The 26684-nt window shown below is 42.0% G+C and overlaps 1 protein-coding gene across 10 annotated transcripts in view; it reads left to right on the plus strand.

The window, feature by feature from the left end:
• The window catches only part of LOC132398011 (zinc finger MYM-type protein 3-like), a 113089-nt gene that overhangs the window by 18656 nt on the left and 67749 nt on the right, over positions 1-26684 (plus strand). For 9 of the 10 annotated variants that reach the window (XM_059976904.1, XM_059976903.1, XM_059976898.1 and 6 more), the window contains exon 2: positions 6055-6936. The exons of the other annotated variant lie outside the window; for it this stretch is intronic. In XM_059976904.1, coding sequence (XP_059832887.1) covers positions 6055-6936 — 882 coding nt within the window. The remainder of the gene's footprint in view (positions 1-6054; positions 6937-26684) is intronic. 10 annotated transcript variants of the gene reach the window in all.

Raw genomic sequence — 26684 nt, forward strand, 5'->3', positions numbered from 1 at the left:
TGTCATCTTGGTGTAGTTTTTGTCAGGATAGTGACTCACTAGTAGTTGGACCTTCCAGATACAGGCATGTTTTCAGTAGAATCAATTGAAACACCTTGACTGCACACAGGTCTCCAAAACAGATCTCCCTTTAACTAATTATGTGACTTCTAAAACAAATTGGCTGTACCAGTGATGATTTGGTGTGTTATATTAAAGGGTGGTGCATACTTGTGCAATCAATTATTTTGTTTTATATATGTAATTTATATCACTTTGTAGAGATCTGTTTTTACTTTGACACAAAATAATCTTTTTCTGTTGATCAGTGTCAAAAAAAGCTAAACTTTGATTCAGTGTTGTAAAGCAATAAAACATGAAAACTTCCGGGGGAGGGGGTGGGGGGGTGAATACTTTTTATAGGCATTAGTGTAAATGGAGGCTTGATGGTCAGCAGAGACTCAGTGGCTGAAAGATGTGTTTCCATGGTTTATCAGTCTACAAATCTGAAATGTGTCTTGTGGCTGTAAGTGTATTTTGACTGTCTCCTGGATATTTGATTATAACAAGCACGTCGTAATTAAACTTTTCACTTTGAAGCATTGGACTAATCTTCTGGAAATGGTATGGTCTGTTGAGGTATGTGCTTTCATAAGAGATTGAGTAGATTAATTCTCATTAGCCATGCAGTTCATTGCTGTGATTTTTTGTTTTCAAAATTGCTGTTACTGATTATGGGGATTTTGATTTTTGTTTTCTATTTGATGCAAACTTAAACCAAGTGCATGCACTTGTGCTTCCTCAGCAATCCTGTATTTACTACAAACTAAAGACCGATGATTCAGCCAAATTTAATTATTTCTCCCATACTATACATTAATTTCTTCCTACCCTTCCATTATTTTTTAAGTTCATGAAAGAAATTCTGTTAATTAGTTTGCATTTATTACCTATTGATGTTACTCCTGCATACATTGAATATTCTTCCTGCTAAAATTTACACCATTATTATAGTTGCATGTATCGTTTATTTGTTAATTACATGTCCATTCTAATGGCGATTTCTTGTAACTTGCTGCATCACCCCTAAAAAGTTTTATCTTCTTGGACTTAATTTCATTTTGAAACCCAAATTTGAAATTCCAAGATGTGAACCACAGTTTTTATTCAAAGTTCAATTTCCCAACTTTTATCTGAATGACCAGTAGCTTTTTTTGATCTGTTTTGTAGCTGACTTCCTTTACATTCTGCTGTTTGTGTGCTACTCCCAAGTGCTATGATCACTGTCGTACATCTGCTCTTGCAGTGCCATGTTGAAGTGCTTGAGAAAATCCAGGTTGTTCCTTTTTTTCTGAATGTTCCCCTGTTGAAGAGCTTGGGGAAGTTATGAAAGCTAATATATTTTTTTTAAAAACCTTTAATTTCTTGAAGGCTGCCTCAGTGCTAAATTTGACCAGCCATTTAGCCCAAGAAATCTTAAAGCAGATTGTGGTACATTACTCATAGAATTCCATCTTCCTTTTTCCTTCATAGCTTTATCCACCAGAATTACCAGAAATTAAGCAGTAACCTTTACATTTTAAGAAGGATTTTTGTTTCCTAAACCCAGTTGAAACCATCATTTTTGATCAGGTCATCCCATCTTTACTTCCTTCAAACAGTTTAATTTTGAGGAGGGTAAGTTATACTTTTATGCAAATCTGCCCTTGATTTGATCCTATAAGTAGTGGTAATCTGCTGTCTCCAAGACCTTTTTCTTTGGCTCGAAAACATATTTCATATTGAAAGCCTGAAATCTTAATAGTGAATATTTTCAGTTTTCTGAAACAATAATTGTTTTTTACATGGATACTTTAATCCTCTTGATCCTTCAGAGGTCATAGTCTTCCAGATTTGAGTGAACATTCTGATTTGTTTTTCTCAGATCTCCTTTTGCTTGCCCACATTGAATCTCATCTGCAATGGTCATGCCTTGCAACTTCCTCTCCTGCTTCAGAACTTTACTTTCCGTAATTGATATGATATTCCCTTTTATTCAAATAATTCTAGTAATACTGAAAACCTGAGGTCTCAAGAGTGTTTTTCTATCCTCAGTCTTACACTGTCACAGAATACATTCAAATCCTTGTGATTTAAATTTTCAGTGTGCACTTTTATCAATGGAGCAATTTATTACAGTAGAGAAGGAGGCTCTTCATCCATTCGATTCATGTTGGCTCCTGGTCAAGTAATTCCATCGCTTCAATTCCCATTCTTTTTCCCCTGTATTCTTGTACTTTAGTTTCTATTCCATATGCCCATCAATTCCTTTTTAATTTTTCTTACATTAACCTAGAAATTGGTAGAACTGCTGCCTCATGGCTCTGGTCATCTGACTTTAGGTGCAATCTATGTGAAGATATCTGAGATGAGCAATTATCCCTGCAACTGTATCCCAAAGACAGACAGTTAAATTGGTCTTTGTAAGGGGAAGTAGATTCCTGTGTTTATGGAGATACGCAAGAGGATAATTTTACAATTTCTCTGTGGGATGTGGGAGGAGACCAGAAAAATCATTGGAAAGCCAGTGTCATGGAGAGAACATTGATACCAAGGTCAGGATTGAACCCAGAGTACTATTTGCTGCACCATTAGTTACGATGTTCAGATAGGTGATGTGTATAAAATGAATGGGAAACAATCTGGGTTTTCTCACGTTTTCAGAATGTCTAAAGTGGGTTGGGACTTCATTAACTCATATATTGGATATAATGTACAAATTAAGGAATAAGGAGGCGGTCACCCAGTCACCAAACCTGCTCCTGCATTTTTAATAAGATCATAGCCGATTTGATTATAACTCCAGTTTCACATTTGTGTAACTCTGAAGTAACCATTCATCCCTTTGCTTATCAAATCATTTCTACCCGTTTCAAAAAAATTGAATGGCTGAACAGATTTGATGGGCAAGTACTGTAGCTTAATTCTGCTCTTATGTCTTAGGATCTTGTCTAAACATTTTTCCCATGCTCTGCTTCCATAACCCTTTGTAGTGTTCCATAAAACCTGTGACCTTCTGAAGGGGGCGGGAATCACTTTGTCTGTTGAGCTATTAGACATCTCTGGCATACATCGTTTTAAGTTGCTTTTTGCTCTCCCAAAGAAGTTTGTGCCTGTTACGCCACTGACTCCAGCCAGCATAGCTCTTCAAGTCATTGAGGCACATGAGCCTCCAAAATCAACAAGGTAGTGGTCTTCTTGGAGGTGATCTCCTAAGCTGTGGATAGAAGCTTAGTTTTTCTGTTGTTAAGATTGCCTGACCTTTCCAGCTGTCTTTTGAGGTAGCCTTTGAACTTTTGATGTCCATTCTTCCAGTATCCCAGATGTGCTCTCAACACTGTCCTAGATAACAAGTATAACCTTCCTACCTTGGAGTTCAGTTTCCCCAATTGAAAAAAAAGTTAGCGTTCTTAATTACAGGTAGTCCCCAAGTTACAAATGTCTGATTTACGAACAGCTTGTACTTACGAACTGAGGAAGGAGAACGCCGTCTGTTATTTTAAGTCGGATCGCGATGCTGTCCGATATTTTAAGTTGTTGCAATTAACACCGTGTTGAGTGTGTAACTTTGTGTTTGGCTTAAATTTTTCTTAGCAAGGTTCACCCTGACCTCCCCCCACGTTCTTCGGCTGGTGGCACAGTGAGATCAGCGCCGGGCTCGAGAACAGAGGTTCCTGAGTTGATCCAGTGACAGCTTGCTTCCAAGCGCGCTCTCCATCCGTGCTGGTTTGATGTCGAGCTCGCAATTCGACCTTGTAAAAAAAACACTACCACCTCCAGTTTAAGTTCACTTGTGGAGGATGACATACCCAAACCCAGCACAGCCCCTACTTGTCCCATTTAACCTGTCTCAGTGCGCTGGACTTTAGGACCTGGGGAATTTAGTGTGGTGGTCCTTAGGACCTTGTAGAGCTTGGGAGCCAGCAAAACTTTGGACCCACCACCCGCAGTGTTCCTGTTCCGTTGATGGGAAGCGATCACAATTCAAAATAAAGTGGAAATAACAAAGCGTTTGGAAAGAGGTGAAACGTCATCGGTCATTGGAAAAGTGTTAGGCTACAGTCAGTCAACGATTGGAACAATTTTAAAAGATAAAGTGAGAATAATGGAGCATGTGAAAGGCCCTGCACTGATGAAAGCTACAATTATTACTAAACAACGCAATGGCTTAATTATTGGAATACGTATGATTCTTAAGTGTTTTATATGCATAGAAAGGTAAAATATATATATATACTAAGACAAACATTTGACTAAGTGATGCTAAATAATACTGGATGTACTTGTTCCAACTTACGTACAAATCCGACTTAAAGATGGATTCAGGAACGGAACTCATTCGTAACTCGGGGACTACCTATAGTTCTAATATATACATTGAAGGCTTTTGTGAAACATTCAGGAGAAACCCTGTGCACCTTGGAGATGTGTTGTCTCGCACCATTTAAATACTGTATTTAAATTGTATTGAAGTTCAGTTGTCATTCAACCATGCATATGTATACAGCTAAAAAAAACATTGTTCCTCCGAGGGCATGGTGTGAAACACAGTTCTTAAGGTCACATACAGCATTTATAGTTGTTAGGATAGCACATACAGTCACAATTCCCTAAGTGGCATGACCAAGACATATTCTGGTCAAGATGGCCAATTTCCTTTCTCTCTCATAGTTTTCCCCTCCTTAAATCTTTGTCCACTCCACTTGTGTTTCTTTGAGATTGAAAATCAATTAAAAACTCACTGATTTAGGGAGTCTGATGTAAAAAAGAATAAAATAATGCAAATGCCCAGCAAATCAGATTTGGATTGTGATTCGGATTTATTTATCACATGCATATCGAAGCATAGAGTAAAATACATTGTTTATTATGAGAATCAACAAAACCTAAGGAAGTGGCTGGGGAGGGCCACAAGTGTCGTCAGACATTTCAGTGCCAATATAGCATGCCCATGACGCTCGGCAGAACAACACAGAACACAACAGCAAAACAAACTCCTTTCCTCCATCTCTCCCTTTGAAGAGAGGAAACCCAAAGTTAATAGCAGTGGATAATTTTGCAGCAGAGCCCGCTAGTTTTGAGCCAGAGGAAAGAGTGAATTAGCTGAAGCTGATGAATTTTGTTTCAATTCTTGAAGCTGCAATGAACCCAGACTAAAGATGCTGTTTTTTAAGCTAGTGTTGGGCCTCTTTATTCCTCTTTCTGCAGTATTTATTTCGTAATGTATTGTAGTTTTTGCTGTATTGTACTGCTGTTGCAAAGCAACACATTTCACATAATACAAGGCAGTGATAAGAAACTTGATGGTGAAATGTTTCAGGAAGCCACAGGTCTGCTTGGCATGGAGAATTAAAGTGCCAGACATTTGGAACTTCCATAGATAAGTATTTACCCATAAATGAGTAAGCCTTTCTCAGTATTTCTTCACTTCTTGCACAGAAAGAAACAGTCTTAAAATTTTTTAAAATCAGAAACTGCAAGTTCAAGTCATTGCTGTTGTGCGTTGTACTAAGAATTTGCAATCTTAATCTGATGTAAGTATTCGGAAGTGATTTGCAGTTATAGTAACTTGTAGTTGTGTTCTTGCTCATTTGGTAAAAGATGTGTGTGTTGTGTAAACCCTGGACTATTGAATGGCCTGATCTGATTAATTTCAGTCTGAATCATAAAACTGAAATTACTGGTCTGAGCCCAGAGATCCTTGCAAGAAATTAGACAAACACACAGTGTCAAGTTTGGCAATGATGTCTTCTTACTGTTGAACAGTGATGATCAGAAATCATCAATTGGCTGGAATATTGAGATGATGTTGAAGTAGTTCCATGCTCGTTAGTCATTATTGTTATTTTCAGCGAGAATGGGAGAAGGGATAACTTAATTTAGCTGTATCACTTGACTTAAATTTGCTATCACTTTTCAAGACTCTAATGAAGAATTGTCATCTATTTCTTGGTTGTACAGTGACTATTTAACTGTCTGTAGCAGTCTTTGCAAAGGACTTGTTTAACCAGTATTTCTCTCTGTATTTCCCTATAGTTTGTGTGCACTATCATAAAAAAATGGATGCTGGCAGTGTTACAGAATCTACCAAATGTCTTCCTAAAGAAAGTGCCCAAAATAACAGTAGTAGTCGGTCAACTGTGGTCATGGATATTTCATTCGATTCTGCAGAGCCTTGTTCAGAAAAGGCTCAAAATTCCACTACTGATGAAGGAAGTTCTCTTAAGCCACCCCCTGTTAATGAACAAGTCACAGTAAAACTGAATACAGATGGAGGCAATGAGGTGTGGATTAAACCAAAAAACTTCAGTGAAGGAAATGGTGAAAGAAGAGAACTCGGGGCATTTTATAATGACTCTCCTTTAGGGAAAGGACTCACTGGTCCTTCGTTATACAGACTGAATGATCCTTGCAGACCAGATGAAGAAGGAAGTGCTATGGATTATATGTTAGAATCAGTGGAAACTACATCCAACAAAGGGTCAACTGATATGAAAGAGATCTCTGAGAATGACCATGCTCTGCTTTCTTCTGAAAACCAACCTGAGCACATGGACACATTAGTGAAGGTAGATGGCCCAGAAGCACCTGAAACAGAAAGGCCTATGGACAATGCAGTCGTTAAAGGCAATGCAGAAATGGAGTCTAATTTGGAAGGGAATGATGACATGGTTGATGATGGTCAACATCCTCCCTCTGATGATAAAGAGGGCAGATCACTATTGCCTCAGGGTGAAGATGTGACTGAACCTACTCGTGTCAAGTCTGAGGAACCCAAGACCACAGAAGTAATTCCTGAAGTGGCTGATGCACAAGATAATACTTTGGAAGGGAAACAAAAATCTGGAAAAGAAACTAACACTTGTAAGTCTAGATCTAAACGATCTTCCAGTGCAGGATCTTCGACAATGATTGAAGGTGAGCATCTGTTATTTTCTGGAACTGGTTCTCTCAGCTTCCTGTTATAGATCAGTTGGTAAAAATATCATAGAACATAAAACAGTACAGCACATTACAGGACCTTGACCATGATGATGTGCTGACTTATATAAATGTGTTCCATGATTAACCTAACCCTCAACCATCAATTTTTCTTGTATCCATTGTCTGTCTAAATCACTTAAATGTCCCAATTGTATCAGCCTCTAACACCCACCCTCCAGTTCTGCATTCCAGGCACCCACCATTCTGTGTAGTTAAAAAAGCACTACCTCTGACATCTCTCCAAGCTTAACTTCCCTCAGTCGAAATGAGTGTTCTTTGGTATTGGCTGTTGCCCCCTGAGAAAAACATCTGACCACTCTATCTATTTGTCTCATAATTTTATACACCTGTCAAGTTGATAAAGGGGGTATTGAGGGTAGACACACCTATCCCCCTCTTCTGTAAAGAGAGAAGCTCTAGCTTGCTCAACCTATCCTCATACGATTGTGCATTTTTCTTCATTGCACCAACAACTTCTCCTCCTCCCAACTCCCCAAATGATAGTTCAACGAATCCCTAGTTGCATAAAAGTTGTACCTTGCATGAATTTATTCTAGTAGTTGCTGGTTCTTTACTTAAGTACATAAATAGAGGAAAAATATATTGGAACCACTTATATGGTCTGAGTTCTGAAGGCAGATAACCCCTCTATATTCTCCAGCTTTTCTATCAGATTTCTGTTCTATTTCCTCATAAAATCTCTTTAAAACCACAGCTGCAAATATCTCCCTGGAGAGTACAAGCTAACCTTCAGTCTCATTTTCAGTTTTTTCTGGCCTATACATTCATCTTCTAAACTTTATTCTGTAATTTAGTGGTTTTCATACAGAGAGTTCTCACCTCTAAAGTAAGTCAAAGTAAAAGCAGAAGAGAGGGCATACAAGGAAGCCAAAGCTAGTGGGAAGATGGAGGATTGGAAAGCTTTTAAAAACTTAGAAAGAAACTAAGAAGGTCATTAGGAAGGAAAAAATGAACTATGAAAGGAAGCTGGTGACCAATATTAAATAAGATACAAAAAGCTGTTTTTAAGTATATAAAGGGTAAAAGAGAGTTGAGGGTAGATATGACTAATAGAAACTGACGCTTGAGTTATTGTAATGAGGGATGCAGAGATGGTAGAGGAACTGAATGTATATTTTGCATGGCCTTAGAGTGGAAGACATCTGCAGTATACTGGACATTCAGGAGTGTCAGGGAAGTGAAGTATGTGCAGTGAAAATTATGACTGACAAGGTGCTCAGGAAGCTTAATGGTCTGAGGGTGGATAAATCTCCTGGACCTGATGGAATGCACCCTCGGGTTCTGAAGGAAGTAGCTGGAGAGATTGTGGAGGCATTACCGATGATCTTCCAAGAATCAATAGATTCTGGCATTGTACCGGATGATTGGAAAATTGCAAATGTTACCCTGCTATTTAAGAAGGGTGGGAGGCAGCAGAAAGGAAACTATAGATCTGTTAGCCTGACATTAGTGGTTGGGAAGTTGTTGGAATTGATCGTTAGGGATGAGATTATGGAGTACCTGGAGGCACATGACACAGATAGGCCAAAGCCAGCATGGTTTCCTGAAAGGAAAAATCCTGCCTGACTAATCTGCTGCTATTTTTTTTGAGGAAATTACAAGCAGGGTAGACAAAGGAGATGTAGTGTACTTGGATTTTCAGAAGGCCTTTGACAAGGTGCCACACGTGAGGATGCTTAGCAAGATGAGAGCCCATGGAATTACCGGGGAATTACTAGCCTGAGTGGAGCATTGGTTGATTGGCAGAAAACGGAGTGGGAGTAAAGGGATCCTATTCTGGCTGGCTGCCGGTTACCAGTGGAGATCCACAGGGGTCAGTGTTGGGACCATTGCTTATTACAATGTATGTCAATGATTTGAACTGTGGGATAAATGGACTTGTTGCTAAATTTGCTGATGATACAAAAATAGGTAGAGGAGCAGAGAGGCCGCAGAGAGACTTAAATAGTTTGGGGGAATGGACAAAGAGGTGGCAAATGAAATACAATGTTGGAAAGTGTATGGTCATGCACTTTGGTAGAAGAAATAAATGGGCAGACAATTATTCAGATGAGTAGAGAACTCAAAATGCAGAGGTGCAGAGGAACTTGGGAATCCTTGTGCATGATACCCTAAAGGTTAACCTCCAGGTTGAGTCGGCGGTGAAGAAGACGAATGCAATGTTGGCAGTCGTTTCTAGAGTAATAGAATATAAGAGCAGGGATGTGATGTTGATGCTCTATAAAGCACTCATAAGACCACACTTGGAGTACTGTGTGCAGTTTTGGACTCCTTATTGTAGAAATGATGTACTGACGTTGGAGAGTGTTCAGAGGAGATTCATGAGAATGATTCCAGGAATGAAAGGGTTACCGTATGAGGAATGTCTGGCAGCTCTTGGGCTGTATTCCTGGAATTCAGGAGAATGAATGGCGATCTCATAGAAACATTATGAATGTCAAAAGCCTGAACAGATTGGACATGGCACAGCTATTTTGAATGATAGGTGAGTCTAGGTCAAGGGGACATGGCTTCAGGATTGAAAGATTTCTGTTTAGAACAGAAATGCTGAGAAATTACTTTAGTCAGAGGGTGGTAAATCTGTGGAATTTGTTGCCATGAGTGGCTGTGGAGGCCAAGTCATTGGTGCATGTAAGGCATCTGTAGATAGGTTCTTGATCAACCAGGGCGTCAAAGGGTAGGGGGAGTGGGGATGACTGGAATAATTGGATCAGCAGATTGAATGGTGAAGACCTGATGGGCTGAATGGCCTACTTTGCTCCTTTATCTTATGGTCTTAAATAGTCCTTTTTGATTTAACTTGCTGACTTTTGTATATAAAGAAAAACCCTTGAGTTTTAAATTTAAGTAAAGCTTCCCCTCATAAAGTTGTCTGATAAGAGCTTGGTAATGCTCTGTACTTTCTCATCCATTTTCTGTAATATGGAGGTATTGCATTAAAGCAGAAGCCAATGAGCTGAGCCCCTATTGGGTTTGTAGCAGACATGATATTTAATCTGATTTATTTGATTGTTAATGGGACCCTCAAAAAAAAATTAATTCAACCTTTCCATATCAGTTCAGGTGCTGCCAGTCCTGATTCTCATTGGAAACGTGACATAGGATGGTGGAATATGGAGCAACAAACTGGAGGAACTCAGTGGGTCAAGAAGAATTAAAATGTTGGGAGAAGGATTTGTTGATGTTTAGACTTGAAACTTTGAATCATAACTAGAGCGGAAAGGGAAGATAGCCAGTATAAATTGGAGTGGGGATCGTGAGACAGTGGCTAGTAGATGATAGATGGATTTCAATAGGAGAAGGGTCGAGTTTGGAGAGAGGTGAGTAGATAAAGCAGGTGAAAAGGCTAGGAGAGAAACAAACAGTAACTTAAAGGCTACCTTAGTTGGAATCTGATAAGGAAGGAAGGATTCCCACAGATACCTCTGTAAGCCTCTGACCTTTTCCACAGCCAGGTTGAGGCCCAATGCAGATTATTCTATCTGGGTGGTCCACAACCTAATTGTATGAAGATTTTATATTTACTAATTCAGTTAACTCTCATCTCCTGTGATTTATTTCCCCTCCCCCCCCCACTTCTCTTTTGTAGGCTTCTCATTTTAATCTATTTTTCATCACCCTTCATTCCCCCTCCCCCCCCCCCGTTTCCATTCACCTACTACACATATATTTTACCCTACACATCCCCTCTTTCCCCCATAAAATTCCTGACCTTTCCCCTAAAGCAGGGGGGGCCAACGTTTTACATTCCATGCGTCAATTTTTTCATGCACAAGTTCAGATGCACCATACAACTCTTGTACCCCTATTCAATTCTTGTAAAAATGTGTTAATATAGACCTATTTAGCATTTTTACATGATAAATTGATTTAATACAAAAACACGATAAACATTACTTAATGAAACTATTAACGAATATATTTTGTCTTCTTTTGATTTCTTCCTTTTTCCTTTTTCTTATTCGCATATTCTTTCTGTAACTCAGACCCAAGCACTAGCTTCAGTTTTCCTTCTATTTCAGTCTGATGTTGTGTTTTATAGTGTCTATTAAGATCAAACCGTATTATGTGAGATATACAAACAATGCACAACAGTTTTCCTGACTGACCCGCTGTAAATACAAACTCATTTTCCCATTGTTCATTGAATTCACGCTTGCTATCACTTTCTGCATTTCTTTTGCACTGTGATGGGTAACTGAATGTAAAAGCAAGGCTTAATTTTTGAAAAAGTGCAAAACTGCAAATGTTCATAAAGGACGAACAAAGCTCAACTCCGTAGCACACGAGTGTCAGTTGTAAACTGACTGGCAAAAACCTGTGACGCACTGCTTCTGTAGACGCCTGGCGCCTCAGGGTCAAACAAGTATTAACCGTGTATTGAACAGTTGTGGAATGCTGCAGAACAAAAGTCCTTTCCTAGTTTGACTCATTGAACATTTATTTTAATCGAAAACAGATCTGAAAGAAGATAATGCGCCAAAAGTTGTGCATGAAATAATAAAATCGCTAAAAATAATTGCTAAGTTTTAGACTTATTTTCATTAAAACCTATTTTCTAGCTTTAAGCTCCTTGAATGCCTGTTACAGATTTTTTTTCTACAAATTGGTTTTTGGTTAATACTTATTGCATGGGTGGCTTACTTTATTATTATCACTGGGGTGCAATGTACCACTTCTAATCAACCAATGCACCACTTTTGTTATATGTGCCATAGGTTGGCCATCTCTGCCCTAAAGGTTCCCAATACCACCAGCTCACCAGATTCTAGTGTTCCTACTTTACTATCTTCCCAGTTGTCTCCTCCCTTCCATCCACCCTCTCCATCTGTTTTTTTCTTTGCTTCCACTTTTCATTCACTTGGCTCTGTCTTCCAATTTAACTCTTCCCCAATTCGCTCCATCTGTCTATCATCCTTTAAATCTCCTTCAATGCACCAGTCAGCTTCTGGCCTCAGTCTCACCAATCCCCGTTGTGGACTGGCCATTTTCCTTCTCAACTCTTAGTTCATCTGCAGTGTCGATAGTCTCTTCACCCTCACCTTTACCGTAAAAATGCAGCTCTGCCCCTGATACTGATTTCATTACTGCTCCTGTCTTAAATCTGTCCTGTCCTGATTTCTACTGACTTTACTGGAAAACTGCTGTTTGTTTTTATACAAATAATAGTTTGTATAAAAGCTGCTGATGTTTGTTTTGAAAGTTTGATCTTGCATGTTAGCAATAATTATTCTAGCCTAGCTTAACTTTCTGAAGAATAATATAGGAATTTTGATCATTTTCCGATTTACCTTTTTGGAATAGAAAAACCATAATTTAAGAATAAAGCAAGATATTGGAATTGACCTTTTGCTTGATAAGAAGGAGTTGAAACCAATTTAATCTGTATTTCCCACAAAAGCTGGAAATTAGTCCTCTTCAATTAGGGTTTTTAGTTTGGATATCAGTTCCTGTGCTTTCCATGTGGTATTTTCTAGATTTCAGTAGTCCCATGTGGTGGTGGGGAGTTGTGTATAATCTGGGATTAAAATAATTCTCACTTTCCCTTTTGTTTTTTTAATTTCATACTGAAATTTTTGGCTGCTGACTCACTGGGGAAATTTATCCTAACTAGTGTATTTTATCAAAATTAGATGACACTTTTTAATTCTTGAAATGGTGCTATCTGATTATACTCTCTCTCCATGTTGGTACTTACAGAATATATACATGTAAATAAAATTGATATTTTGATAAAGATAAAATATGCTCTATATTTACTGCTTTGCTAAGCTCTATGTCATCCACAGACTTTGGAATTATATTTGCAATAACTACGTCAAAGAACAAAAGATCCAGGTTTTTATGCTTCCTGGAGGCACTAAATGTATATCTTTCACAAGGTTTTTTGTTCATTAGAACAAAACTTACTTTCTGACATAATTGAAAATATCAGGTGGCATTTGTCTTTTGAAGTCTACATTCAGATTTTCAACAGGTACTTCATCAAAGTACTTGAAAATACATGTCAAGTGCAATTTTATTTGCTTTTTATTTTTCCTTTATTAGCGCAGACTTAATCATCCTCCCAGAACTAGCAGGCTGGTTAGCAGTTTTACACCTGTGCATTTTTTATGAATGGGTTTTTATGAACAGACAATCCCCCTGTTCTTTGGTACCTTGTTCATATCCATGAAGTATTGAAAGATTTGAGTTACATCATCCTTTATCAATTTGTCCTAATAATTATTTCTGCAACATTATCTGCCCTCATGAGGAAAAGATGCCAAGGTCTCATTGGGAACCTCAGTCACGTACTCTATACAAGAAGTTTTTTTTGTCTGTAATTGTCATGCTGTTTTTAAACTGTACTGTTCCTATTTGTAATTTTTTGGGTTCTCTTATGCTTTCTATTTTTTTTCCCTTGGCTCTTTGTGTTTTCTTTATTTAAAATTCTCCTCTAACTGAGTGCATTCTTGGTTCTCAGCTTGTATACTAAACTTGATATTTGTCAGGTACCGTAAATAACTTTATCTGCCAGGGATATTTAGTTTTGAATGTTCTGCCTTTACATTTCGTGGGAATGTTTCTCTTTTTGCTCAACTACAGCTTTCTTGGGAAATCTCACCTGTGTCGTCCCCCCCCCCCCCCAATTTAGATGGCTAAATCCCTTCATAAATCATTCAAATAGACTCCCAACCGGGTCTATTCACTGATGTTTTTTTGATAGCTTCCATAACTTGGTGAAACGTCATAAGCTTATGGTCATGTTTACATGTAGCATCAATATGTGTAATTCATGTATCACACGTCATTCCTTTAATATATAATTAAGCCTGGTTCTCTTATCGAAAACCCAATGTGAAAATGGTACTGCAGGATAACACAATTTGTGTGCTGACAGGGATTTGTTTTTTTAGTAACTGCTGAATTCCATGGAATCCAGTGGATGATAATTTGGATGTGTTTCAATAGCCTCCAATCTGCAAAGAAAGATCTAGGTGATTCTTTGCCTATTTCTCCACCTTCCCAATTTCTCTCATCCTAATTTTGTTTCTCTTTTAGTATCTCTTTGGGTTAGGAGCATTCTTGTCTCCTGTTGGGAGTACCTCCTAAATTGCAGCACTGTTGTTTGGTGAACTTAATGAGAATTGATCAGTCTGTTATTTTACCGTGCCAGTGAATGAATAAGAATGACAGCTGCTTGGGTGCTGATATTTAAAAAATCTGATGTGTTCTTTCTAAGTTACTAAAGGTTGGAATGCTTTCCCTGTCATTCAAGGGTGAAGTCAGTGATCAAACAGTGGATATTTTAGTATGGCTTGATATAGTAATTGCTTAAGATTATGGCAACAAAAAGAGCAGCTGACTTGCTGCTTTTAAACAAAATGAGACCTGTTAGTTTTATCCACACTAATAAGCTACAGCAAATTTTTGGGCATTCTTTGTCCTCTAGAAGCCCTTCTAAGGCTTATCAGGAGACTATAGCATTATTCTTTGAAAGTTTTGTGTTTCTTGGTTTTGGGAAGCAAACTAAACCTCATCTTTCCTATATTGGTGACCCATGAAGTACATTAATCCTCATTGTTAACAGTTTGCTAACTTAAAATGGCAGCCATTTTGGCACCCTTTGGCACAAATGTGTACACTAATATTCTGATACAATGCTGAAAAAAGGAAAAGCAAAAGTAAAATTATTTTACAAGGCTTGGTCAGTTGTTTGCTCAAATGGATGTAAATGTCTATTTGTATATATGCATTTGTGCAATTAGGAGTGAACACCTGTAAAACAGGAAAGATACAAGTATGAATAGAAGATCGGCTGACTGGTAGTGTGGGAATGAAAGGCTGCCGAAGAATAGTGCTGTTCTGCAGGGGTCGGTTTTGGGACCCCCTTCTCTAAATGTTGTACATCACTGATTTGGATAATGAAATTGGCCTTGTGACCAAGTTTGCTGATGGTACAAAGATAGGTTGAGGGTCAGGTGGTGTTGAGGAAGCAGGGAGTTTGCTGAAAGACAGATTAGGAGAATGGGCAAAGGAGTGGCAGATGGAATACAGTGCAGGGAATGTACGGTCATTCACTTTGGTGGAAGGAATAGAGGCATAGACTATTTTGTAAATGGTGCAAAGGGACTTGGGACTCCTGCAGAATTCCCTAAGGATTAACTTCCAAGTTAAGTCAGTGGTAAGGAAGGCAAATGCAATGTTGGCATTTGTTTGAGAAGGCTGGAACATAAAAGCAAGTTTGTAATGTTCAGGCTTAATAAGGCATTGGTCAGACTGCCCTTGGAGTATTGTGAGCAGTTTTGGACCCCTTATCTAAGAAAGGGTGTGCTGGGCATTGGTGAGGGTTCAGAGAAGGTTCAAGAGAATGATTCCAGGAATGGAAAAGTTAATGTGCGAGGAGTATTTGATGGCACTGGGCCTGTACTTGCTGGAGTTCAGAGAAGAATGGGGAGGGGCAAGATCTCATTGAAATCAATTGAATAGTCAAATGCTTAGATGGGGGTGAGGGACATGGAGAGGATGTTTTCTGTAGTGGATGAGTCTAGGAATATACAGCATGGTCTCTGAATATAAGGATGTTCCCATTAGCATAGAAATGAGGAAGAATTTCTTTAGCCAAGGGGTGGTAAGTCTGTGGGATTCTTTGCTGCAAATGGCTGGGGAGACCAAGTCATTGGGTGTATTGAAAATGGAGGTTGAAAGTTTCTTGATTAGTAAGGGCATCACAGGTTACAGGGAGAAGGCAAGAGATTGGTGTTGAAAGGAAAAATAAATCAGCCATGATGGAATGGCAAAGCAGACCTGATGGGCTGAATGGCCTAATAATTCTGCTTCTATGTCTTATGGTCTTAAGCCACGTCTGCACTTTTAATCAATAAATGCAGAAAGGGGTTCTGATTGTTTACGGATAATGGTGACTGACTGTGGTGAACAATGAATGGAATGGCACATTAGAGTAGCAGTACCTTCAAACTGATGTGCTGTAGCGGTGTGCTACACGCAGCGCTAAAATTACAACACGGAGTCGGTAACTGCAGTCGAAGGAAAAAACTTTATTCGAAAACTTCAGCCTCACTTTTAAGCCTCCCTCAACCGGCCCCCCATGGCGCAGAGGCTCCAAAGCTCTGTGCTCGCAAACCCCCATAGGCTATCTAATTGTGAGTCGGTTCGGATGCGCCAGGAAATGGGTCGCCACATAACCCCCCCCCAGAACCGGCGATACACCCCCTAATGTCCACAGTCTGGGCCAGAACCTGCTTGGGAGGTCGGCCTCTGCGTCGAGGCGCCGGAAACTCAGCCGGTTGCGCCAGGTCCACATGGGCCGGTTTGAGGCGGTCCACCGTGAAAACCTCCTCTTTCCCCCCAACGTCCAGCACGAACGTGGACCCGTTGTTCCGGAGCACCATAAACGGCCGCTCGTATGGCCGATGCAGCGGCGGCCGATGCCCGCCCCTTCGTACAAACACAAACTTACAGTTCTGTAGGTCTTTGGGTACGCAGGTCGGGTGCCGCCAGTGCTGTGAAGTGGGTATGGGGGCCAGGTTACCGAGCTTCTCGCGTAGTCTGCCCAGGACTGCTGCGGGTTCTTCCTCTTGCCCCTTTGGGGCTGGTAGGAACTCCCCAGGGACGACCAGGGGCGTGCCGTATACCAACTCGGCCGATGAGGCGTGCAGGTCGTCCTTGGGCGCTGTGCGGATGCCGAGTAGGACCCAGGGAAGCTCGTCCGCCCAGTTGGCTCCTCGCAGGCGGGCCATGAGGGCCGACTTCAGGTGACGGTGGAAACGCTCCACTAGCCCGTTCGACTGTGGGTGGTAGGCAGTTGTGTGGTGCAGCTGAGTCCCCAAAAGGCTGGCCATAGCTGACCACAGGCTGGAGGTGAACTTGGCGCCTCTGTCGGAGGTAATGTGGGCTGGTACACCAAAGCGAGATATCCAGGTGGTGATCAGGGCTCGGGCGCAAGATTCGGAGGTGGTGTCGGTGAGCGGGACCGCCTCTGGCCATCTTGTGAACCGGTCCACGATAGTCAGGAGTTGCCGTGCTCTGCGCGACACTGGCAGGGGGCCCACGATATCCACATGAATGTGGTCGAAACGCCGGTGGGCGGGATGGAACTGCTGTGGTGGGGCTTTGGTGTGCCGCTGCACCTTGGCCGTCTGGCAGTGCATGCACGTTTTGGCCCATTCACTGACCTGTTTGCGGAGTCCGTGCCAAACGAACCTGCTGGAAACCATCCGGACAGTTGTCCGGATGGAGGGATGCGCCAAGTTATGAATGGAGTCGAAAACGCGGCGCCGCCATGCTGTCGGGACGACTGGACGGGGCTGGCCGGTGGCGACGTCGCAGAGTAGGGTCCTCTCACCTGGGCCCACGGGGAGGTCCTGGAGCTGCAAACCGGAGACTGCGGTTCTGTAACTCGGAATCTCCTCATCCGTCTGCTGCGCCTCTGCCAGTGCCTCAAAGTCTACCCCTTGGGGAAGGGCATGAACGGTAGGGCGAGAGAGCGCATCCGCCACGACATTGTCCTTACCTGAGACGTGCCGGACATCCGTCGTGTATTCAGAGATGTAGGACAGGTGGCGTTGCTGGCGGGACGACCAGGGGTCGGACGCTTTCGTAAACGCAAAGGTAAGCGGTTTGTGGTCCGTGAACGCGGTGAAGGGCCGACCTTCTAGGAAGTACCTGAAATGCCAGATTGCCAGGTAGAGCGCCAACAGTTCCCGGTCGAAAGCACTGTACTTAAGCTCGGGTGGTCGCAGGTGTTTGCTGAAAAACGCCAGGGGTTGCCAGCGACCTGCGATGAGTTGCTCCAGCACCCCACCGACTGCCGTGTTTGATGCGTCCACTGTGAGGGCGGTAGGGGCGTCCATTCTGGGATGTACTAGCATTGCGGCGTCCGCCAAAGCTTCCTTCGTTTGAACGAAAGCGGCGGCGGACTCCTCATCCCAGGTAATGTCCTTGCTTGGACCCGACATCAGGGCGAACAGGGGGCGCATGATCCAGGCAGCTGAAGGGAGGAGGCGGCGGTAGAAATTGACCATACCTACGAATTCCTGAAGGCCTTTGATCGTGGTGGGTCGGGGAAAGAGGCGGACCGCATCTACCTTAGCGGGCAGAGGGGTTGCCCCGTCTTTAGTAATCCTGTGGCCCAGGAAGTCAATGGTATCGAGTCCGAACTGGCATTTGGCGGGGTTGATTGTAAGACCGTACTCACTCAGTTGGGCGCAGAGTTGACGGAGGTGGGACAGATGCTCCTGACGACTGCTGCTGGCTATGAGGATGTCATCCAAATAGATGAACGCGAAGTCCAGGCCCCATCCCACCGCGTCCATTAACCGCTGGAACGTCTGTGCGGCATTCTTCAGGCCGAACGGCATGCGGAGGAACTCGAAAAGGCCGAAAGGGGTGATGAGAGCCGTTTTGGGGACGTCGTCAGGATGCATCGGGATTTGATGGTACCCTCGGACGAGATCTACCTTGGAGAAGATCCGTGCGCCGTGCAGGTTTGCTGCAAAGTCCTGAATGTGCGGCACAGGGTAGCGGTCCGGTGTGGTAGCCTCGTTCAGCCTGCGGTAGTCGCTGCACGGTCTCCAGCCCCCCGTCGCTTTGGGCACCATGTGCAGGGGGGAGGCCCATGGGCTGTCGGACCGCCGGACGATCCCCAATTCCTCCATCCTCTGGAACTCCTCCTTCGCCAGTCGGAGCTTGTCCGGGGGAAGCCGCCGAGCGTGGGCGTGGAGGGGTGGTCCCTGGGTCGGGATGTGGTGCTGTACGCCGTGCCTGGGCATGGCCGCTGTGAACTGCGGTGCCAGAACCGATGGGAACTCCGCCAGGACCCTGGTGAAGTCGTTGTCGGACAGCGTGATGGAGCCGAGGTGAGGGGCTGGCAACTGGGCTGCACCCAGGGAGAACGTCTGAAAGGTCTCAGCGTGTACCAGTCTCTTCCTGGGCAGGTCGACCAGTAGGCTGTGAGCCCGCAAAAAATCCGCACCCAGAAGCGGTTGGGCTATGGCGGCCAGTGTGAAGTCCCACGTGAACTGGCTGGAGCCGAACTGTAGCTGCACCTGATGGGTGCCATAGGTCCTTACTGTGCTGCCATTCACGGCCCTCAGGGGGGGACCCGGTGCCCTGCTGCGGGTGTCGTAACTCGTCGGAGGTAAAACGCTGTTCTCAGCCCCAGTATCGACCAAAAACCGGCGTCCCGACCTTCTATCCCACACATACAGGAGGCTATCCCGATGGCCAGCCACCGTAGCCATCAGCGGCGGCTGGCCCTGGCGTTTCCCGGGAACTTGCAGGGCGGGCGACAACGGCGGGCTTCTGCGCCCCACCGCTGGTGGTAGAAGCACCAGTGTTCATTGGGCCGGGGGTTGGCGGGCTCTGCGGCCGGGCCTGGACTGGTTTGCTGCTGGGAGCGTGGCTGGGAGATCTGTGCGATGGACGCCGCGCTCACCTTTTTGGCGTTCCACAGCAAGTCCACCCGGGCTGCCACCTTCCGGGGGTCACTGAAATCCGCGTCGGATAGCAGCAGGCGTATGTCCTCGGGCAGCTGCTCCAGGAATGCCTGCTCAAACATGAGGCATGTGTGTCCATCGGCCAGAGACAACATCTCATTCATTAAAGCCGATGGAGGTCTGTCTCCCAAGCCATCCAGGTGCAGTAAACGGGCAGCCCGCTCGCGCCGTGAGAGTCCGAAAGTCCTGAGGAGCAGGGCTTTGAATTCTGTGTACTTGCCGTCTGCCGGGGGCGACTGTATGAACTCTGCAACCTGGGCCGCTGTGTCCTGGTCGAGGGAGCTCACCACGTAGTAGTAGCGGGTGTCTTCTGAGGTGATCTGGCGAATGTGGAATTGGGCTTCGGCTTGCTGGAACCATAGGTCCGGGCGCAGTGTCCAGAAACCCGGCAGTTTCAACGAAACCGCATGAACAGAGGCGGCGTCGGTCATTTCTGGTCCAAAAATCGTCTGGACCGTCGGGGTCACCAATTGTAGCGGAGTGCTACACGCAGCGCTAAAATTACGACACGGAGTCGGTAACTGCAGTCGAAGGAAAAAACTTTATTGGAAAACTTCAGCCTCACTTTTAAGCCTCCCTCAACCGGCCCCCCATGGCGCAGAGGCTCCAAAGCTCTGTGCTCGCAAACCCCCGTAGGCTATCTAATTGTGAGTCGGTTCGGATGCGCCAGGAAATGGGTCGCCACAGTGCCTTTATTTTCTGTTTCTGTTCAAACTGTCATGCATCATTGATAATTCCAGTTGATATAGTTGTAAGGTGACTTGTGTTGAAAACCAGCAGCTCTAACTTCACACCAGCTGTTGTTGTCTTGTGAGGAAAGTGCCGTTAGAAGGCAACCAAGGTCAAACCAACTTTGGCAAGGGGTTACAAGAAAACCTCACACAGGGTTGAAATTTGCATCTGGCTGTTTGTTAGCACTCCATTTTTAGCTAACTCTCCATCACCCCCACGTGTACTTTCCAACCCTCAACTCAAAATGGGCTTCTAGAGTTTTATCATCAGGCTGCTTGAAATCTGATGAAAAGTAAAATGCCATCTGCGTTGTTTCAAGGATCTTTAGCGTTGAATACTAATAAATATTTATTGCACAACATTTGTTACTCTTCCTTTGTCTCAAAGTGGCTGCCCCAATTAGCCGAAGTTTTGTGGAAATAGTTAAAAAGGTAACTTTTTTTTAAAAAGACAAGCTGAGTAACTAATTACTTATCTAAATGAAATACAGAACAAATTAGAACACTATCAATAGTACTACAGTATAAAATTATATTTGTTCCTAATACTTACAGAGGAACTCATGCAGTGTACGCAATGGAAAAAATTAGTGTGGATACCTAGTGCCTTCATACAAAGGTGTCTCCAAATCTTCCATTTTCATTGTAACATTCATGATGATTGTCGATAGAAAGCTTCAAATTCTTTGTAGTTCCTCACTTGTAGTAGTTAAACTTTTGGTCGTTTCTGGCACCTCCAAGCCCAAATGCTTGAAACAACAGTGAGCAAAATAGTTGTGAGCTGTTTTATTGTTCATTTCTTACCAACTATCAGTGACAAAAATCACTGGTTTTTGAACACACAAACAAGCGCGTGCAACTGACAATAGTTAGAACCTGTTCAGCAAGTCTCCTGCTCCAATTAAGTGGCTTAGTGTCCTAAATAAATAAAAAGAATCCCAGCAATTTTCTCGATTTGACTTTGTTCCTTGAGAATTTTTCCAGCTAAGCTGCTGTCGCAATTAACTGGAATCTGCTGTATCCACAAAGATCTTAGAGTTTGGGTGCAGCTAAGTAAACAAAAACAGAAAATATTGTTTCTTAGGGTGTCTTGATTGTTATTATGAAATGGTGCTTCTAAATTTAGTGAGCTAAGGGAACATAAATAGAAGGCCATTTGGCTCCTTGTGTCTTGTGAAATCATTGAGATCATATCTGATTTTGTTACTTTTGTGCATTTATTGGATATCCCTTGTATATAAGAATCTATTGTCTGTCGAATTAAGTCGTTTAAATTATGATTTGATTCTCAACAATTGTTGGATTGCTGAGGATGTCTGTTTTCACAACTCTTATGATTCAATGGCCAGTATAATATTTAAATAAGTTATTGACAGTATTTAAAATTCACAGCTGCCACGGTAGGATTTGAGTTTTGGGTTTTGTCCAGGCCTTAATTTAATCGTTACACCACTGTTACACTCTGGGACACCCACCACAGGGGATAAGCGATGCATCAGTGTAATTTTTGGGAACAGTGCGAGGTTATACCAGTTGCAGATCTCAGATGTTAAAGATAAATTGTGTTTCTACCCTCTGTGCCCTATTTGACATGTATCCTACATGTAGCGGCCTCAGATTTGTTATACTTGCATGTTGGGCCCTCAGCTCAAACATATGGTTGTTTATGCGTCAAGGGTATGTATTTGATCCTTCATTAGCAACTGACAAACAAATTGGCAATTTTGAAGTAATGGAACTTTAGTTTTATTCTTTGGAGTGAATAGTGACTATCTGGCTGAGATCAAAAAGATGTTTGCGGATATGTATTGGAGGATATGGGGATTGTGCAGATAAGCAAACAACAAATTTAATGACAGTTGACAGTGATATTAAACCCAATTCTGAAAGTGTATTTGACGGACAGAATTGGCCATTGTATTGATGCTGCTGGCTTTTGGATCCAAATGGTCGACTCCTGTTTCTTCTTTTTACCTTGTGTTATTACTGTATTAAGGAAAAATGTGTGACGTGATTACAGTTCCCGTTTGCACCTTTTTGGTTCCTCTTATTAACTGTACATGTGGTAAGCTACTTAATTCAGTACTTGACTGACAATGCCATTCTAGTTGGGTGTGAACTTTGTTGCATCAAAGCCAGTACAGTAATCGTTGCAATCATATTGTCTTCTGCAGATGGTTACAATTTCATCATTATCTAGTTGCAAGAAGAAGTTTGTGAACACTTTGCAATTACCTGAGTTTCTGCATTAGTTACTCAAAGTGTGGTCTGATCTTTTAGGTCACAATAATAGACAAATACAATCTGCCTAAACTAGTAACACACACATACTTTTCGCATCTTTATTGAACACATTGCTTAATCATTCACAGTCCAGGTTGGAAAAAAGTATGTGAACCCTTGTATTTATTAACATAGTCTGACCAGCAACTACATTTCCTGTAGCTCAATTGGGTTAAGGTCTGGACTATGATTTGGCAATTCCAAAACATGTATTTTCTTCTTTTTAAACCATTCTATTGTTGACTTGCTCTTGTTTTTCGGATCACTGTCTTATTGCATCATCCAACTTCTATTAAGCTTCAGGTGGTAGACTGCTACCCTGACATTCTCTTGTAAAATTTCTTGATACAATTTTGAATTCATTCTTCCCTCAATGACTGCAAGCTGTTTAGGCCCTGAGAGTGCAAAACAGCCACAAACCATGATGTTCCTTCCACCATGCTTCACAGTTGCATGAGGTTTTGGTGTTGGTGTGTAATGCCTTTTTCCTCCAAACATAGTGGTGTGCAGTTCTCCCAAAAAATGTTCAACTTTTGTCTCAACTGGTTCAACAATATTGTCCCAGAAGCATTGTGAAACATCCGGGTGGTCTTTTGCAAACTTGAGACGTGCAGCAAAGTTTTTTTTGAGAGCAGTGGTCTCCTCCGTGGATCCGTTCCATGAACACCAGTGTTTTCCTGATAGTGGACATGTGAACAGAGACTTGAGCAAGTCCTAGAGATTTCTTCAGGTCTTTTGCTGTTAACCATGGGTTCTTTTACACCTCTTTTTATACATAGGACAGGGCACCTCTACAACCCACACCTCCAATCTCATCTCATTGATTGGAACACCTGTCTCCAAATAGCTTTTGTAGGAAGCATTACCCCAGTGGTTCACATTCTTTTTTGAAGTTACACTGTGATTGTTTAAATGGTGTACTTAGTATTGATGGGAAGACATACAATAGTATTAGTTTTGGCAGATTGTGTTTGTCTCTTACTATGATTTAATTGAAGATCAGACCACAATTTATGAGTAATTAATACAGAAAACCCAGTAACTGCGAAGAGTTCACAAACTTTTCTTACCACTCTATACCAACAGGACCATCTTGACATTTCAGCATTCTGTTGTCAACATTGAACCTTTACCTTTGCATTTACACCCAAACTGTTTCAGAGGTTAAAAAGGTTGTTGATTTTTATCTTGCCTTGGAGATTAAAATGCTTCAGTTAGGCAATAGTTAGTGTTAATTTCACGTTTATTGCCCTTGCCCTCTATTGTGGACATGTCTCACAGTAAATGGACAAGGCAGATATGTTAGTTCAATCTACATTCTCTTGAAGGAATTAGCCTATTGTATCAGTAGGGTTGGCTCAAGAAATCAACCATGGCTGTCCCTGACCTTTTAAATTCAGGTGATTTGGATAATGGGGTTTATTGAGATGATTGATGAATGTCATGAGGAATTAACATTTTACTTGACACTGGTACCTAATTCTGGTCTAAGTTAATAAAATACCTGAAGGAAAACTATTGAAGGAATATATAGATAGAGAGACAGATATATATATAGGCAGAGGAATAGGAATAATGGTATAGCTCTTTCAAAGACACTCTACAAGCACAGTGAAACAACTATCTTCTTGTGCTGTTCAGTGAGCAGTGATTCTGCATTTGATTTCACTGTAGTTTCTGTGGTGTGGAGAAATCCATGCAAACTGAAGCAATAATTTACAAAAAAGAAACCAATCTATAAAGTTAGGCAGCATTAGCACCATTCAAAGTCTGATGGTGCAAAATTTCTGTTGTGAACAAAAGAGAGTGCCAGTCTTTTTCACAACAAGTACACCAAAAAAAAAGAGCCACATTCACAATTTCTTTGAAAAGGCAGCAGATGAATCTTATCTTATGCCAAGATATCAAGAACATAGTGTCAGTAAGCGTGTGGTTTTGGTATGATGAAAGATATGGATTTATGTATTAAAAGAGTATGTAGCGTGGAAGATGAATTTCCACTGCAGTGATGGGAAATTCATCGTCTGTTTACACTTATGGAGTTTGAGGTTGTTGGGGGGAAAAGCACTTAATAGTTCCTATCTGTTGGCTTCAATGCCCCCTCACTGGGGAGATGGGTACTGTGGTAATATTACTTTTCAAACCTATGACCACCGACAGCTAGATGGTTAACAGCAATAAAAGTTGGGGATGCCTTTATCCTCCAAGTCCTTGTCAGTCAAATCATCTCAACCTAGTTGTAACTGTTTAAAATCGTTTTACTCATGGTGTAGTATTTTTGAGAAAGTTCAAGAAGTAGCTTATTGCCATATTTGTTGAGGCAATCTGTGAATGGATATTAAAACTGCAAGAAGAAATTCATTGGAGCATTTTCCGTCCTGTATCTGTTAAGGGGTGCATTTCTTTTATTCATGCAGTTTAGTAGGCAACAATAGGGAGCAATAAAGCAGTGTGTGGGCATTTTTGAGACACCTAGGAAGAAAGTAGGAGGCATTGAATAAAATTCACCGTGCTGATGGAATTTTACAGGTCATTACTGTTAAATCCAGCACAAAGGGTCAGATCTTACTGACTTTGTGCATCTGTCCATGAAAGCATGGGCAGGATCAGCTTTGCCAGGTCCTTATGGACAGAAAATCCTATCTTCACACCATAAGTTGAAGTATTATGTCCTTACCATCCTGCTAAATGGGCATAATTCTGCAAAGACAAGCAGCATGACACTGGCTCTCCGAGAGCTGCTGTAGATTATTAGCGTAAGCTGAATTGTGTAGCAGGACAATATGTACATTTAAAGTACCTAGTAATTTATCACTTTATTACTGATGAGGAGTCGCATGTGGTTTATGAGGAGTGTAAAAGAGTGTTCCAGGAATAGCGTCAAGAGTTACCTAATGATAAGATGCTAACAATAGTGGAGTGAACATCTGGAAAAAAACACAACAGAGCTTGAATCATTTACAGCTGTCTTTGTAATGAAAAGGTCAAACGGTGATTCATTTTCTGAGTCTTGGCAACGCTGAAGGCTTCTTCGCCCAATTTGGTTTGCTTCATAATATTAAGGAATAGTTGAATGAATTAAATACAGCAAGTCTTCTGTGCCAGTATTTAGTAGCACTCCATGCCAACATTTTTAGATAATGCTACAATAGAATTATTTACCTGGTGTGTAGTAAATTATCCTGGTATGTCACATATATAAAAAGCCAGAAAAATTCAATTTGGCCAGTTATCACTCCATGAGCCTGCCTTCACAAGCATCAGCAAGGTGACAGTTTTTTTTGGGGCACCATGTCATCAAGTGTAACTGATTTATCAGCTTGGGTTTTGTCAGGGCCACTTGGTTCCAGATTTCACGAACCTGGGTCTGAGCTTGGAAATCAAAGCTGAATTCCAGAAGTTCTTTGCTAACCGGAAATGGAGGGGCACCTAGTCACCAGTGACCAGAAACTTAACAGGATGAGGCATATGAAAGGGAAAAGAAGTTCCCAAGGCATTTGATTTCTCATTATGTCCCATTACCTAATAAGACATAAGATAGGAATATGTTGGAAAAGTTTTCCTTTTACCAACGTAGCAATGCCCATAGCCACGTACTTTTAGATAAGTAGTAAAGACGTACTCAATAGAAGAGGTGGTTCAACTCCGACAGTATCTGACTACTTATCCTTCTTTCTAGACGTATATAACTTGGTATCCTTTAAAAGGGAGCACAGGGTGCTGGAAATCACCATTTAGAGACTAGAGTTCATCTTGAGCAGGAAAGGAGATTTTTCAAATTTAAAACAGCAGTTGATTTAACTATCTTGAAACTTTACAAGCAAATTGCACAAAATGTGAGAGCTCAGTGAAAGCTAAAGAGTAAGAAAATGGGAATGCAGTAATTCAAGAAGGAGCAAAATGCTGGAAGAACTCAGCAGGCCAGGCAGCATATGGAAAAGAGTGAACATTTGGCGTTTTGGGCCAAGACCCATCTTCAGGACCGGAAAGGAAGGGGGGTGCGAGGGTATTAGTGGAGGAGAGGGGAGGAAAAAGTACATGGTGATAGGTGAAACTGGGAGAGAGGGAGGAGGTGAAGTAAAGAGCTGGGAAGCTGATTGGTGAGAGATAAAGAGCTGGAGGAGTGGGGGGGATCTGATGGGAGAGG

The sequence above is a fragment of the Hypanus sabinus genome, chromosome 8 (assembly GCF_030144855.1).
Source record: "Hypanus sabinus isolate sHypSab1 chromosome 8, sHypSab1.hap1, whole genome shotgun sequence".
NCBI classification, from domain to species: Eukaryota; Metazoa; Chordata; class Chondrichthyes; order Myliobatiformes; family Dasyatidae; genus Hypanus; species Hypanus sabinus.